This window comes from Panthera tigris, chromosome D3, assembly GCF_018350195.1.
Source record: "Panthera tigris isolate Pti1 chromosome D3, P.tigris_Pti1_mat1.1, whole genome shotgun sequence".
Lineage (NCBI taxonomy): Eukaryota > Metazoa > Chordata > Mammalia > Carnivora > Felidae > Panthera > Panthera tigris.
The window spans coordinates 43,208,109-43,225,625 of record NC_056671.1 but is presented as its reverse complement, the minus strand read 5'-3'; the positions used below and the strand labels follow the sequence as shown (position 1 = coordinate 43,225,625).

Genomic DNA, 17,517 nt, shown 5'->3' with positions numbered 1-17,517 from the left:
CTCTGGATGCTGACATATGGCCTGGGCAGGAGGGTGTGCATTATGGAAGACAATGTGCCTACAGGCACTTCTTGCCAGCCCAAGACTCAGCTCATTGAAACAAGGCGATAACTGAAGGAGCTGTTTATAAAGTCAGTAAGATTTCACAGACGTGGCAGGCTTAGGCACCCAGGTCTCACTGGGAGAACACAAGGGTAAACTTGGGAAAGAGGAGGGAGACGCCCTGCGCCTGCGCTCTGGGTGGCGTCACCCCTGCGCAAGCGCGGTGACTCTGCGGTGGCACCGTTAAAGGTAACAACCGTCACAGAAGGATGGCTTCCAGCTTTAAGAAGCCAAATGTGGCCTCTACCAGCCAGAAAAGAAAAGTGGGTCCTAAGCCTGAACTCACTGAAGATCAGAAGCAAGAAGTTCGTGAAGCATTTGACCTCTTCGATGCTGACGGAAGTGGGACCATCGATGTGAAGGAGCTGAAGGTGGCCATGAGAGCACTGGGCTTTGAGCCCAGGAAGGAGGAGATGAAGAAGATGATCTCCGAAGTGGACAAGGAAGGCACAGGGAAAATCAGTTTCAATGACTTTTTGGCCATGATGACTCAGAAGATGGCCGAGAAAGACACCAAAGAAGAAATCCTGAAGGCTTTCAGGCTCTTTGATGACGATGAAACTGGGAAGATCTCTTTCAAAAACCTAAAGCGCGTGGCCAACGAGTTAGGGGAAAACCTCACCGACGAGGAGCTGCAGGAAATGATAGACGAAGCCGATCGGGATGGAGATGGCGAAGTGAACGAGGAAGAGTTTCTTCGGATCATGAAGAAGACCAACCTATATTAAAGTGGGTTTCTCCCTCGAGCATAGTTAGAGACATTGAGTGGCTCATTGAGTTCCCTGCGTCCTTCCGTTTTGCGAAACCTTGAGTTAGAGGACAGCGCTATCTTCAACCCCAATTTGTCTATATACTTCTATTTCCAAATCTCTGGCTCAATTATAGAATTTTAAAGATGCTTTTCATGTGAGTTTTAGTTTTCAATTCTCAAAAGCAGACCTGAAGTGCTTTAAAGAGCCCTGATGCTTCAGTCCTCTTGCTCACCTTTTCCCCTGCATTGGTAACAACCATTGAACGGAAGGCAGGCCGGCTGGCTTCTTGGGGACAAACAGCCATGCATTTTGCTTGTCACTTCCTTGATGGTCTTATATTATCTTGCTTCACATGTTATTTCTTAAATTCAAGTCATTCTTCTAGCATGATGAGGTAGAGTTGGCCAGTAGGTCCTCCTAGCCATTACTTTTCATTTAACTGAATATTGGTTTAAAGGAAAATAGTGCAGCAACTTAATTGGCCTCAGAAAAGATACTGTTCTAAAGTACAAGCTTGTCTTTGGGTGGTGGTAAATTATGCAATTTTGACTATTCTCCTCACATACAAATGATTCTTCATTTGTATGTAAATCACTGTGGATTATCTAGCACCAGATGTATACCTGGGCTACAGAATAAATTTTAATATTGGCCCAAGCAAAGTATAATTTGTTTAAGAGATTAAGCTAACTAATGATTTTGAGTAAATATTTACAAATGTAAGATCTTAGCTTAGGAAATTAAAAAATTATAATACATTTTGAGCTACTTAACTGTCCTTGGAAAGATCAACTAGTATTTTAGTTATGCTATAACCTTCATTTTATCACTGCTTTATTACAAGCCAGTGTCTATGTGCTAATTCTTAGAACATCTTAGTTCTTGATACTTGATTTTCCCCCTCCGGTATATAGTTGATGCCAGAGCATTTGACATGTAAGTAGTTCTCTATTTTATAATCCTAAGACAGTATTTCACTGTGGCTTTTGTATGTGTTAATACTACTTGTTCTCTGTTCTAAATTAAGCCTTTCTTGTTTTGAAATAAGCGACCCTTTTGAATATCTATAAATCTGAAACTAGAGAAAATTTAAATAATATAATTGTGGGAAGATAATATAATCTATCTGCTAAGATGGAGGCCTAGACTAATGTTTTGATAGTAGACGACAAACCTATTAAACAGGCAAGATATTTTAGTTATAACTAAACCTAAATTAAATATTCATACAAAGTCCCATTAAGATAAATGCTGAAATTCTGGAAAATTTTTCATTTGCTTTGTCAGAGATTTTACCCTTCAGAGGGTGGTGGATCTAATCAGGGAAACTACTACTCTGAGCTTAATTCTCATTAACAGGGACTAATTTGTCAAAGCAGTAGTACTAGCTGAAGTGATGGGTATGTGGGCATTCACTGTGAGAAAGAATTTTGCTGAGGTGGCTGGCACAGAACAGGGGAACTCACCCAGGCTGCAAATACTAACAGTTCAGGTTCAGGGTCTTAGTGTAGATTCAGGTGCAGTGGTATGGGATACAGGTGCAATTTGAGCCAGGATCAGTCTGAAGGGCCTAATGTGAGGAGGGCAAAGGGAGGAGTGTGGTATTCCGGGAAGCAAGAGTTCCTGGCATCATGTTAAACCAGAATCTTGGCCCAAGGATCTACATGTGGATCAAGGTAGAAATACCAGAAACAAAGAAAGTTGGCAGAAACTAAGAGAAAGGGTCAGAGCCTCAGCCAACTGGACTAGGTTCAGTCTTGGCTTCTGTCCCAGCAGAGGATAGAAGTGAAAACCAGGAACCTAAGCTGAAGCCCAGCAGTCAGGCTGCCCAAATGCCATGGGGTCAACTGTGGAGGCTGTGCCCAGTACTTAAAGGGTTGCCCTGAGAGCACAATCCATCCCACAGGAAGGGAGCTCCAGATCTGCAGATAAAGCAGATGGCAGGGAATTAAGGTCAGAACTACTTCCACCCTTGGTTTATTGGATCCTTGGGTGCTGCTTAAAAGATACCATACCATATAATGGGTCATTTATTTAGAGCATATGCTGCATCTTGGAAGATGGTACCCCATCCTCACTGGTTATTATGCCCAAGCTGGGCCCTCAAAGGCATCTACAACAGTCTTTTCCATTGCTCCACCAGCAATGAAAGCTTGTAGAAGCTTTCAACCACTAGATTCTAGACCACTACATTCTGTGGCTATATGGCTACTCCTGCACTACTGATCCTCACTGGTCATCACTGTACTTCCTTTCCTGTAGAGTCAGTCCCTTGGTCCAATGTAATATGTGGGATCCCATGTCAGTATTATAAATACCCAGATACGCGTGAGCTCTACAAGGAGGAAAGACAAACTCATAACTGAAATATGTGTCAGGTCCAATCAAGATGAGTCACTGATCTTTCCAGAGTAGAAGAGATCCAATTAGACTACTTGACACCAAGAGGCCAATTGATCTTGAACGACTGTGATATTCTGCATTTATCAGCAGCTATACTACTAGGCTTGTGAGTGGTTTCCATCTCTGCCACAATGACTGCTCCATTCATGTGCCTGTTGCACCAGCACTCAGGCAGCCAATGACAGAGGCAGACTGATGTCAACTGACCAAGTCATCCTGTCTTCTTAGTTGTTAGGTGTCTCTTTTATGATAGGCACTCCCAGACAGGTGAGTGATGTTTATTCCTGATGTTTCCTTTTCCAGGGCACCAAAAATTCAGCCCACTGGTTGGTCACCACTGTTTGAGTCCACATATATTCTAAAAAATTTTTATTTTAATGTTTGTTTATTTTTGAGAGAGAGACAGAGTGTGAGTGGGGGAGGGGCAGAAAGAGACAGAGACACAGAATCGGAAGTGGGCTGTAGGCTCTGAACTGTCAGCACAGAGCCTGATGTGGGTCTTGAACCCCACATGAGACATGAGATCATGAACTGAGCTGAAGTTGGGAGCTTAACTGACTGAGCCACCTGGTGCCCCAGAGTCTAATCCCAGGCCACTTCTCTTTCTGCACAAAGTGGAAGGCTAAGTGCACTACAAGAAATTCTGCCCTTGGGGAGGATTTCCCCTGTCACTGCCGTCTTTCTGATCCACATTTGAGCAGTGTTGTATTGCATCATGTTCATCATACCAAGCTGACATATCCTTGAACCAAGTTCAGCTTTTTAATTCTTCCAACAGCTGGTCATAAGGAACCCTGTTTCTTGTGTGCTCATAGGTAGGAGCTGAGGGAGAGGCTGTGGTGCAACTTGGTGGATGACACAGAGGGCTTCCTTCTCAGGCAGCTTACTTGGGTCCTTTGGCCCTGCTTGTGTCTGATCCCAGATATACCACTTCTTTTTCTAGTTTCCTAAGGCAACAGGTTATATTATCGATTTTAAATCTTCTTTTCTGGGGCACCTGGGTGGCTCAGTCGGTTAAGCGTCCAACTTCAGTTCAGGTCATGACCTCATGGTTCATGGGTTTGAGCCCTGCATTGGGCTCTGTGCCAATGGCTCAGAGCCTGGAGCCTGCTTCGGATTCTGTGTCCCCCTCTCACTCTGCCCCTCCTCCACTCATGCTCTGTGTGTGTGTCTCTCTCAAAAATAAACATTAAACATTTTTTAATAAAATAATAAATAAATCTTCTAATATATGCATTTGATGCTATCAGTTGCTGTCTAAGCATTGCTTTGGTCTTATCCTACTCATTTTGATATGTGCATTTGCATTTTATTTCGTTCCAAATATGTTATAATTTTTCTTGAGAATTCTCTGATCCATCTACTATTTGGAAGTATGTTGTTTAATCTCAAATATTTTGTTATTTTCCAGCTATGCTTCTGTTCTCTTTTCTAATTTAATTCCTTGCAGTATGAGAGCATACTTTATATGAGATCTATTATTTTAAATGTGCTAAATTGTGTTTTGTGGTCCATAATGTAATCTTGTATGTTCTGTTTGAGTTTGAGAAGAATGTGTAATTTCCTACTGTCAGATGAATATTCTATAGATGTCAATTACACACAGTAGGTTGATGGTGCTGTTGAGTTCAACTATATCCTTACTGATTTTCTGCCTGCTTGATCTATCCATTTCCAATAGAGGGGTATCAGTCTCCAGCTATAATTGTGGATTCACCTATTTCTCCTTGCAGTTCTATCGGTTTTTGCCTCACATTATTTTGATGCTCTATTTTTAAGCAAATACATATTAAGAATTTTTATGCCTTCTCAGAGAATTGACCTTTTATGATTATGTAATGGCCCTCTTTATCCTCGATAATTTTCCTTGTCTTGTCTGAAATTAATATAGCTACTCCTGCTTTCTTTTGACTAGTGTTAGCATGGTATATATTTCCACATTCTTTTACTTTTAATCTATCTGTGTATTTTTAAAGTGTTTTTTTTATAGACAATATATAGTTGGGTATTGTTTTTCTATCCACTCTTGCCATTCTCTTTTAATTGGTTTATTTAGGCCACTCATTTTAAAAGTGATTGTGAGTATAGTCAGATTAATATCTCCTATGTTTATGGGGTTCCTGGTTGGCTCATTCGGTTGAGCATCTGACTTCGGCTCAGGTCCTGAATTCATGGTTGGTGAGTTTGAGCCCCATGTCAGGCTCTGTGCTGACAGCTCAGAGCCTGAAGCCTGCTTCAGATTCTGTGTCTCTCTCTCTCTCTGTCCCTCCCTGCTCGCATTCTGTCTCTCTCTCAAAAATAAACATTAAAAAAGTAATCAAAATTTTTAAAAAATCTCCTAACATTCATTACTGTCTTCTGTTCATTGACCTTTTTGCTCATTAATTCTTTCTTTTTTCCCTTCTTTTTCTGCCTTCGCTGGTTTTAATTGAGAATTTTATATGATTCCATTTTACCTTCTCTTATTAGTGTATCAATTATACTTATGTTTTTTTCTAAATTTAGTGATTATCCTAGACTTTGAAATATACATTTATGACTGATTCAAGACCATTTTCAGATATCTGCTTCACAGATAGTGTAAATACTTTATTCCCAACTTGTCCTTCTCTTCCCTTACAACATTTCTGTCATCCTTAACATCTCACTTATCTGTATAATACAATCACTGAATATATTGTTGCTATTGTTATTTTAAAGAAGTTATTATCTATTAGATCAATTAAGATAAGAAAAATAAAATATTTTATTTACCTTCATTATTCTTTCTCTGATGCTCTTTTCTTTATGTAGATCTGACTTTCTGACCTAAATCATTTTCCTTCTCTCCTAAAAAACTTCTTTCTTACAAGACAGGTATACTGGTGGCAGGTCTGCTAATTCCTTAAATTTTTGCTTGTCTAAGAAAGTCTTTATTTCTTCTTTACTTTTGAAGGATGGTTTCACTGAATCCAGAAATCTAGGTTAGTGGGTTTTTATTAATAATTAAAACATTATTTTTATTAATATTTTTTCAAAATATTAAGATTTTTAAAAAATGTTTATTTTTGAGAGAGAGAAAGAGAGAGAGAGAGAGGATGCACAAGTGGGGGAGGGGCAAAGAGAGTGGGAGACACAGAATCCAAAGCAGGCTCCAGGCTCTGAGCTGCCAGTCCAGAGCCAGAAGCAGGGCTCAAACCCATGAACCATGGGTTCATGACCTGAGCCAAAGTTGGATGCTTAACTGACTGAGCCACCCAGATGCCCTAGTGGTTTTTTTCTTTCAACACTTTAAATATTTCACTCCACTTTCTTGCTTGCTTGCTATCTGAAGAGAAGTCAGTATAACTCTTATCCTTTTTTTCTCTACATGTAAGGTGTTTTCCACACCACTGGCTCCTTTCAGGAATTTCTCTGTGATTTTTTGCATTTTGAATGTGATAATTACATGTAGATTTTTGATGTTGTCTGAATTTCTTAAATCTGTGGTTTGTGATACATTTTTTTTTTTTTGTGGGGTTTTTTGGCTTTACATGCAACATGGGGCTTGAGCTCATGACCCTGAGCTCAAGAGTCACATGCTTTACTGCCTGGGCCAGCCAAGCAGTCCCTGAATCTGTGGTTTGTATCTGTCATTAATTTTGGAAAATTCTCACCCATTATTACTTCCAATATTTCTTCTTTTCCTTTCTCTCTTTTTCTCCTGGTATTCCCCTTATACATGTTATACCTTTTGTAATTGTCCCACAGTTCTTACACATTCTGTTCTATTTTTTCAATATTTTTTCTCTTTATATTTCAGTTTTGGAAGTTTCTATTGACATATCTTCAAGCTCGCTCACTCTTTCCTTGGCTACCAGTCTATTAATGAGCCCATGAAAGCCAATGAAAGGCATTCTTCACTTCTGTTCCAGTGTTTTTGATTTCTAGCATTTCTTTTCAATTCTTTCCTAGAGTTTCAATTTCTCTCTTTACATACACATCATTCCTTTATATTGTCTACTTTTTCCATTAGCATTCTTAGTAAACCTATTATTTAAATAATGATTAGATCCTGTTGGTTGTTGGTGATGATGAGTTTCTCTATAACGTTGATGGTTTTCTTTTTAGTTATTCTATCAGTTGTTGAGAGAGGGATGTTGATGTATCCAATTTTTATTGTGTATTTCTCCTTTCAGTTTTATTAGTTTTTGCTTCACATATTTTGCAGCTCTGTTGTTTGGTACACAGACATGTAGGATTGCTATAACTCCGTGGTGGAATGACCCTTTTATTATAATATAATGTTTCTCTCAGTGTCTGGTAATTTTATTTGCTCTGTAGTCTATGTTATCTGATACAAATATAGCACTTCTGCTTCCTTTCATTAATGTTTGCATGATGCATCCTTTTCCATCCATTTTCTTTTTAACTTGCCTATATTGTATTTGGATTGGATTGCTTGTGGACAGCATATATTTGGTCATGTTTTTGATCCACTCTGCCAATATCTGTCTTTTAATTGGTATATTCAGGCAATTCATATTTAATATAAATATTGAAATGTGAAGGCTTAATCTACTATTTTATTTTTTGTTTTCTCTTTGTTCTCTCTGTATTTTGTTTCTCTGTTTTCTTTTTCCTGCCGTAATATTGGCTACATAAACATTTTTTATCATTCCCTTTTGATTTATCTATAGTGTTTTAAAGTATATTTCTTTCTGGACTTTTATAGTGGTTGCTATATATATATATGTACATATATACATATATGTACATATATATACGTATATATATATGTACAGGATCACGGTACACTGCTGTCGTCATTTTACTGGTTTGAGCAAAGTATGAAAACCTTTTCTCTCTTTACATCTCTTTACTTTATCCCATGTATAAAATAATTGTCTTAAATATTTTTTCTACATACATTTAGAATCAGATCAGTGTTGTAATTTTTGCTTTAGCCATCAAATAACTTAGAAAACTCAAGAAGAGTAAAAAAAGTTTTTACCATATATTTGCTTACTTATACTCTTTCTTCTTGATGTTTCACGGTTCCTTCTTTGAGAATCTCCCTAGCCATTCTTTTAGTGTACATCTGCTAGTGCAAATTCTCTTAGTTTTTTGCCTCTAAGAATACTTCATTTCTCCCTTCAATCCCAAAGAATATCTTCACTGGATATAGGAATCTGGGTTAACAGTTCTTTACTTTTGGCACTTTAGTAAACGTATAATATGCTGTCAAAATAAGAACTAAATTAAAATAAAAATTAATATACTCCAAGATTGCATTTATAAAAGTGCAATTACTTGTTGGGATTAGCACTGGGTGTTGTATGGAAATCAATTTGCCAATAATTTTTTTTTTTAAGTGCAGTTCACTAACAAGGACAGAGACCCATTTCTATGACCTAAAGGACTATGCTCACTTCTGGGTGTTACATCTTAAAAGTAATTGGAGAGATCCTGGCCTGTTGAAAACAGATAAATAGGATGAGGGGATACAAAACCATTTCTTAAGATAAATGGTCCAGGGGTGCCTGGGTGGCTCAGTCAGTTAAGTGTCTGACTTTGGCTCAGGTCATGACCTGACGGTTCATGGGTTCAATCCATACATTGGGCTCTGTGCTGACAGCTCAGAGCCTGGAGCCAGCTTTGGATTCTGTGTCTCCCTCTCTCTCTGCTTCTCCCCTGCCTATGTTCTCTCTCTCTCTCTCTCTCTCTCTCTCTCTCTCTCAAAAATAAACATTAAAAAAATTTTTTAAAAAGAACATTTTATTACCACAGTTGATGATGACTACTTATAGAAAACATGTCTGCCTTCTTATTGATCTGCCTAACGTGTTGATAATTCAGGGTGATGCTATAAAGTGATGTGTGTGATTTCAAGATTAACCAGCACTTAAATAGCACTTACTCCATACCACTATTCTAGGAGCCCCTACATATTCAACTATCACTTTCATTTTACAGAAGAGGAAACTGAGACATGAAGAGATTAAGTAATCTGTGCAAGTTTACATACCTAGTAAGTGGCAAAGAGATTATTTGAACCCAGTCTGTCTAGTTCCTGAATCCAGACTCAAAACTTATATGGAGTCTACCACCTTAAGTCTTTAATCAACTTGTCAAGGCCTTTCCAGTCCAATGCATGGTGTCCCTTTTAAAGGGCATATACCTACCTAACCAATGCTCTGCTGCACTCAAAATAATTTTGGAACCCCTATTTTTGAGACAACCTAAAAATATTCAGCATATTCTTATGAACATTCTCAAGAGTCAAATCTAACTCCATTGAGACTGGGCTTCATTTTTAGAAATAGCTTCAAGTTACTTGTACTTAAATCTGATAACAGAGTGGCTGGAAAGGCTGGATATTATCATTTAAGGATTAAAACAGTAAATACAACTGAAATGATAAGTCTAATTTCTTTGAATGGTGTGTGAACTGGCTTTGAAGGTACTTCCAAAAGAGAAGCATTGGAAAGGTGATGACTGATGAACGCATCATTGGAATAAGTCTCTAATCACCAAGGCAACCCAGTATTTTGAAGGAACAACATTCATTGGGATGTGTACATATGGTGATACTCTTCCTTCCAGAGTTATACATCACACAAATTAATTCTTTGCTTTGTAAAAGAGCTGTCCTTGAATGTATTAAGAAATAGAAAGAGGGAAGGAGAAAGCACCAAATAAAAGATCTCCATGCATTATAGCCTTAAATAACAGAGATCTTCCTTGGATGACTTTCAGGAGAAAAGACAAAGCCTATACCACCCCAAGTAGAAATAATAGTCATCGTATCATCTTAGGGCAGCAACAGCTTCCTAGTGAGAGAGACCCAAGTTTGAAGCCCACCACATAGCTGTTTCCTAGCTGGTTTCAGGGAAAATCACCTCTCTAACCCTCAGTATGTTTATCTATGAAAGGAGGGGAATTATATTACCTTGTCAGGATATTGTCAGAAATAATTTATATAAAGTGCTCTGACACATAGCAGACCAACAAAGGGAAGATATTAAAAATAACGATAGATGAAGTGTACCAAAAAAGATACAGTAGACAAATAAATGAATCCTTCTCACATACAAAGTGCATTAACCTTAGAAAACTGCCATCTAAAATAACAGTGTCTCCTGATCCAACGCTCACCATCCAGGACAACTGAGACGGGTTTGGGGGACCCAGTTAGGGGGAAAATATTTTTAAATTTTATGGCCCCTTAGCAAGGGTAGACTTTCAATTTCTGTTGGCTTCCCTGCTCTCTAGCTACCTCTTCCATCATCCAGAGTATGTAAACCTGAGGCCCAGGGGCAGAATCTGGCGTGTACGGACCCACTTGGCGGGTGCGTTAGAGCTGCCTGCAGCTGTACAGGGTGCACGTTCATGAAGCGCCCAGCCAGCAGGCAAGTGGAGGCTGAAATCCAGCCAGGACTCACTCATTAAGCCCAGCAGCACAGGGAGCAACCGCTCAGAGGGACCTTTTACTTGGCACGCTGGCACCAACTGTTTTATTTTTCCTGCTTTATCTGCCCAGAGGTGTGTGTGTGTGTGTGTGTGTGTGTGTGTGTGTGTGTGTGTGTTTTCTGCTTTGCACAAGACATTGTATACACTACTTTTGGTCCTGCCATTACAATGTTTTTCTGTTTTGTTTTTTGTTTTTTTAGCCAAGTGAGTCTGCCAAGTTTGGAAAGTCAGGAATTTCCGGGGAGAATCTGTATTTCTAGCTTCTTTTGGAAAACTGGATCTTCTTTCTATAGTAGGTCCACATTCCTTCTTGACAACAACTTCACTGGACCCAAAGGACCACTGCTCCTTTCAGATCTGCAGTGCCTGGTTCTCTGAAGACCTGAGAGCTGTTCCCTGCTCCAGGTGGATTCTGTCTCTGGACTAACAGGTCTGACTTCCCGCTTGTGGCACAGGTGCCTCCAGAGGGCAGCACTTGAGCGCATATGAGTGACAAGTGAGGGATGATACTGTTAGGACAGAGACAGTCCTCTCCTTGCTGCTCCTGCCGCCCACTTCTCTGGAGAACCAGAGAAAGCAAGTCCCTCTCAGGTCAGGCAGTGGATGTCCAGCCTCTCGGCAGGCAGAACAAAACCACTCCCTGTGCTTGCCAAGGAATGAGGAAATGCGGCTGGTACTTCAGAGGCTGCCAGCAAAACTCAGGTGACCTCCTGGGCTATACCAACCCATTTCTTGTCTTGATCAAAACAATCAGGAGATAAATGCAGGGAGACAGCCCATCCCTACAAAACCATGGGGGGAAAGGAAAATAAATCACTGTGACATGGATGCATGTATGAATGCTCGGGCAGTTCATGGAATTGTCGGCGCAGCTTTCAGAATTCAGGATTGGTGGAAGCCATGGTGGAGCCCACTGATTTCAATCCATGCTCCCGATGGGCCCTGGTTAACTGATGTTAAAGAAACCAAGAGCTGTGTACACTATTTACAGCTAGATTAAGCCGATTACTCTAGCTTAGCCTACTTCCAATGTACAGATCTTACCAGTGCTCTGTTACCTGCTTTTCCCTCCCAGGGACTTCTCTTTGGACATTGAAAACAGAGATCCTGATGAGACCATTTTTTACCTGTCTCATTCGAGAACAAGATTTTCAAACTCTCCCATCAACACTGATGAAACCCCTCAGTCCCAGACTGTGACTGGTAGAAGTTTCCAAAAATATGCAGCAGCACAACTACTCAGAGAGATGAGATGCTGTTACCTAATAAAAATGCCATAAATACAGAATGATGAAGTACCATGGGAAATGAATCGATAGAGAAGGACACATTGGAATGTGGGATAGTAAAAATCACTTAAACTTTGCATGACCTTGAGGAAAGTCATTGCGGTATGTTTTCCAGGTCCCTCAGATAGCGTTTTGAGATGTGGCTGCTTTCCAAGTCTTACTATCTAGTCAGCTGAACTTAGACCCTTTCTGAGCCTTCTTCCTTGGACAGCCTGGAGTCCCTCTTTAGTCCAAAGGGTTGTCAACTTTCTGTACTCGGTAGCCTTTGGGCTGGATCAGTTAATGAAACAACGAATTCCATGGAAGAATCTTGTTTGTAGCAATGGGGGCAGAGGTGCCTCTCTTTGATAATTTAGAACAGTGGTGAGTGGAGGGTCAGATCACCCTGGGGTGGTGTCACAAGCTGAGAAAGTGGCTGTGGCACTGCGCTCCTCTATGGTTTTCTACAGCTGTTCCAGATTTTCCATGGGCTCACCTTTAAATTGAAAGAATTTCTGCACTTTCAAGAATTTGAAAACAAAGCCATGTGTGAGAATATGAGATCCACTCATATGCCCTTGCAAGAAATAGGTTGCATTCCTTTTTCCGTACTTAAAAAAAAAAAAAGCAAAAAAAAAAAAACTCTTTTTTTTTTCCAGAATGCCATTTATGTAAATGATCCCAAATTAATCTTTAGCATGTGCCCATGTTGTTTTGATTTACTAAACTTTAAAAATATGCCCATTGTTCCCCTTTAACAGCTTTGGCAACTATTTCAGAAATTGAAATATATGAGCAAATTAGCAAAATGAGTAGAATTACCAAGTACCATTCAGTAAGCACTAAAGGTACAAATACCTCTACAATACATAAAAAGCATCATTATAGATCTTATGATGCTATATCAGGTTTCTTGTTTAACTTCACTTTTAATTAACAAAATACAATGAAATTATAGAGAGAAGCAAAATAATATCATTAACAGAATGGTATTTTTACATGTCTTTAAGTGATTTTCTTTTTGTTTCTAAGGTAATTACGTGATGCAGTAGAAAGAACAAAGAGGATTTTTGTCACATTGGGCAAATCACTTCTGCAATCCTAGTGTTATTTATAAAATGGGGTTGGTAATACTCATATCACAAGGTTGAAAGGATTAAATGAGACTCTATATAAAATGTCTAATGGAGTGCCTGGAACAGTGGACCCAGCATAGGTAGCTCCTATGTGCTTTCTCAGGTGATGGTGACATACAAAGCTTAAGTAAATTTTTTAAAACATTCAAAAAAGTCGACTTTAAAATTATTTAAATTATTTCTTTTTGGCACCGGAAATGTCAGTGACTGCCGTAATCCTAAAAATTAATAATGATTTAAATCCTAAGTATCAATCAAACTATTTCCCTTAATATCACATCACATAGGCAAATCTTAATTTTGGTGACTGGTTTCCTCTTAGCAAACTCTTGTTTGGCCTATTATCACTTGCATGCTGTTATTATACTCAGCAGTTGGATCTTTATTTTTTTATTTGCTTCGGAAGCATTTGCCTTTCCCACCAAAATTCAAAGCAATCCATTTGCCAATTTTTTCCCCTAAAATCTCTCATAAATTATAAATATTATATATTGGCTAAATATTTCCTGTACTTAAAGGATACATAAATCAGTACCTATATGATGTTTCTCACTAATAAAAGGAGATTATCTGGTTCAAGAACGAACCAGGCAGTTTTATGGCATATCGTGTTTCTATAGTTCAGCCAAAAGTTTGAGCACGTTAGACTTGCTGCAAAAAGTCTTAAATTGTTCTCAACCATTTCCTCACTTAGCATATACAAAGATCAGAGATGGCCATTGGTACAACAGTTATATGTGCCGATTCCTGTAGACAGCTAGAACAAGGGGCTTGCAGTTTATAGAGGGGAAGGCTGGCAAAGTGTTTGGAAGTACACCCAGATACCTGAGGAAACTGGTGGAAAGGCTTGTTATTTCTACAAATATGCTATATATAGTACATGATTTTACACCCAAGGAACCGATTAGATTAAACAGTTTTACAAAGTTTGGGGTTAAGAGAATATTGGCAATGAAGGATTTTTATTAGGACTTCTGGACTGGTTCATCAGGGAAGTTACTACATGCCAGTTAGAGAAGGTTCTAAGTTTTACGAAACTCAAGATAACTGTCAAAATGCTATAATAGTTTGAATCACCTTTGAATAATACCTCTTAATGAAGTTCTGTCATGAGAAATCAAAATCTGTATCTTCAATTGACCCTAATTGTAGGGTGACCAACTGTCCTAGTTGACGTGGGACTGAAGGCTTCTCAGGCTGAAAGATTTCAGGGCTAAAACCAGGATAGTCCCAGGCAAAGCAGGAAAGTTGGTCACCCTACCTGTTGGCCTCGGGTGCATCATCAGAGTATTTGGATTACTCCATGCCTCAAAAATTCACCTGGCTTGCCTGACTCTAGATGGTCAATAAGATTTTATTCATTGCCTCCTGGTGCCAGGATCCAGAGATGATTCTTGATGGACAAGCATCACTAGCTGAAATATTTTATAATTCTCATGCTTTGTATCTTAGGCTGATAGTCCCACATGGGTACCCTTATTCCAGGTTTATGTTGCTTTTGGGGAAATTAGATGCAACTCAGCAGAGCAGGATGACCAAAATTAATTCTTACAGTAGATTCTGTTCTGGTTGTGCTATTCTTATCTAAGTTAGATATGATATCAAGAAACTTTAAAAAAAAATTTGTGTGGAGAGGCACCTGGGTAGCTCAGTCGGTTAAGTGTCTGACTCCAGCTCAGGTCATGATCTCATGGTTCATGGGTTTGAGCCCCACGTCAGGCTCTGTGCTGACAAGCTAGGAGCCTGGAGCCTGCTTCAGATTCTGTGTCTCCCTCTCTCTCTGCCCCTTCCCTGCTCTGTCTCTGTCTCTGTGAAAAATGAATAAACATTAAATTTTTTTTTTAAAAATTCTGTGTGGAAATGAATTAAAATGGGTCAAAGATAGAAAGTAAAGAGCTTGCCCGCCTTCCTGCTTACCTTCCCCCAAATATTCAGTTATAAATGTAGTATGCACCTTAACATTATAGTTTACTTCCACGAAGATTTATTAAATGATCACTCTGAGCCAAGCCCTGTCTAGGTGCTGGGGATATGAGGATGAATGAGAAATGCTCCTACCCTCTGAAATCGCCCATCCATTGGGATTGGCCTTTGTTTGCCATCCTCTCCCCCAGATCCATTCTCTACCTTTCTCTGCCCTCCTCTGTGCCCCCAGAATTCAGTCTCTATGAACTACATCTTTGAGGCACCCTGGAACTTTGTGGATTCTGGCTGAATTCAGCAAATGGGAGGCATTGTTTTGGCCTGTCTACTAGTCCAATTCCTTCCTCCTAGGTCCTAGTACTCACTGAGCTCCCATACCCCATAACAGATTTCCTCTCCTCTGCCTACTTCTGCAAATGGCCTCTTCATAAATTATTTTTACAATTTCATTTGAGTGTACATTCTGTTTCCTGTGCAGACCTTGACTGGTCTTATATGTAAACTCTCGAAATAAAGGAGGGAATGCGCAATAATAGAGGTATATACAAGTAGAATGGTGTGACAAAGCAGGATCAAGAATGTTCTGAGAATGGAAATAAATAAATGCATCTTGATCTGAACATTGAAGGATAAGTAACAAGTGGGATAAACACCTGGAAGGAGCAATGTGTAGCATGGAGAGAAAATAAACCATGATGTATTCATGCAATTATTACCAGTTTGAGACAGCTGGTCCACTAAGTATAGGGAAGGAAGAAGTTAAAGATAGTATGAAGAGATAGGCCAGGGTCAGGCCATAAAAGTATGCTATGCAGTTCTGTTCACTTTACACACACACACACACACACACACACACACACACACACACACACACAATGTACCAAACTCTATTCTAGGCACTTGAGATTCATTAGACTATAAAACAAAGGTATCTCAAAAGAATACAAATAAGCAATAAATATAATACACACATAAATTATATAATCTGTTAGAAGGTGCTAAGTGTTATGGCAAAAGAAAAAGAAGAAGGAATAAGGGAGACGAGGAATGAGGTGAAGGGGGTAGGCTGTGATTTTAAAGAGGAGAATAGACCTCACATCATTGGATAGGCCACTTTGAGAAGGTAATTTGTGCACAGAGTTGAAATAACTGAGGGAGTTAAAGAGTGGCTATCTGGAGGAAGAGCATTCTCAGCACAGGGATCAGCTGTGAAAAGGCTCCCTAGTAAGATCATGTTTGACATACTCCAGGAACATCAATAAGAACAGGGAAGCTAGAGCTGAACTGGAAATGAAGACAGTAATGGGGAATGAGATCAGAGAGTTTCAGAGTGGAGAAGGTCTTGAGGAGGCTTGTAGGCCATTGTAAATCCTTTGGATTTTTGCTCTAAGGAAGATGGGGATTCACTGGAGACTTTTGAGCAAGGAGTTACATGCTCTGATTGAACTTTAGTCTGTGGACAATGAGAAATAACTGAAGGGATTTCAAAATGGGAATGCCATGGGGGAAACATGTACTTAAGATCCTTGTTTCTCAAAGAGTGGTCCAGGACTAGCAGGCATCACCTGGGAGCTTGTTTAAAATGCAGAATCCCAGGCCCCACCTAGACATAATGAATCAGATTCTGCATTTTAATAAGATCTCATGTGGCTCATTTGCACAGTAGAGTTTAAGAAGCACTGGTTTAAAAGGCTCCTTGACTGTCTACCTAAAGTAGCCCCTCCCCTTCCAAATTACTTATATTACCCCCATTTTATTTCCTTTGTAGCAGCTTTCATTCTCTGATATATTCTTGCATATATGATTATTTGTGTATTGTCCTCTTTCTTCCCATTGGAATGCAACATGAGCTCCCAGACCTCAGAGAGCATCTGTTTTCTTCCTGTCTTACCCTCCACATGTGGGACATGATAGGTGTCCAATATATATTTGCTGAATATGCTATTCCAAGGGCTGAGCTCACTGGATCCAAGGGAAGTACTATGCTAGGTGTAATGGAAATTTTAGAATGCATTTGGTATTTATATGCATCCTCATCAATAAATAAATTTATGTGGTGCTTGCCTATACAGATAAATTCCGACTTTATTTTATTTTTTGTTTTTTCAAAATTGAAAAAAGTTTAACTTTATTTTATTGTAGCTTTTAAAAAATTACAAAATAATAATTTTGTGCTACTAAAATCCAGACAATAAAAGATACAGGCTGGGACTGCCTGGGTGGCTCAGTTGGAAAAGCATCCGACTTGATTTCCGCTCAGGTCATGATCTCATGGTTCATGACCTTGAGCTCTGTATTGGGCTCTGCGCTGACTGAGCAGAGCCTGCCTGGGATTCTGTCTCCCTCCCTCTCTGCCTCTCCTCCTCTCTCTCTCCCCACCAAACACATTTTCTTTTATTTATTTATTTATTTATTTATTTATTTATTTATTTATTTATTTAGATAAAGCACACACACATGAGCAGGGGAGGGGCAGAGAGAGAGAGGGAGAGAGAGAATTCC

At 39.3% G+C, this 17,517-nt stretch overlaps 1 protein-coding gene across 1 annotated transcript; it reads left to right on the top strand.

The window, feature by feature from the left end:
* Positions 1 to 259: 259 nt before the first annotated feature.
* On the top strand, positions 260 to 1,000 carry CETN1 (centrin 1). The gene has a single exon (XM_007075942.2). It carries the CDS (start codon positions 312 to 314, stop codon positions 828 to 830), a length of 519 nt encoding a protein of 172 aa, XP_007076004.2. The 5' UTR covers positions 260 to 311; the 3' UTR covers positions 831 to 1,000.
* The last annotated feature ends 16,517 nt before the right edge of the window (positions 1,001 to 17,517 follow it).

Bases quoted from the DNA above. Each gene is read 5' to 3' on its own strand.
- CETN1 (XM_007075942.2), top strand. From the start codon at position 312: ATGGCTTCCAGCTTTAAGAAGCCAAATGTGGCCTCTACCAGCCAGAAA.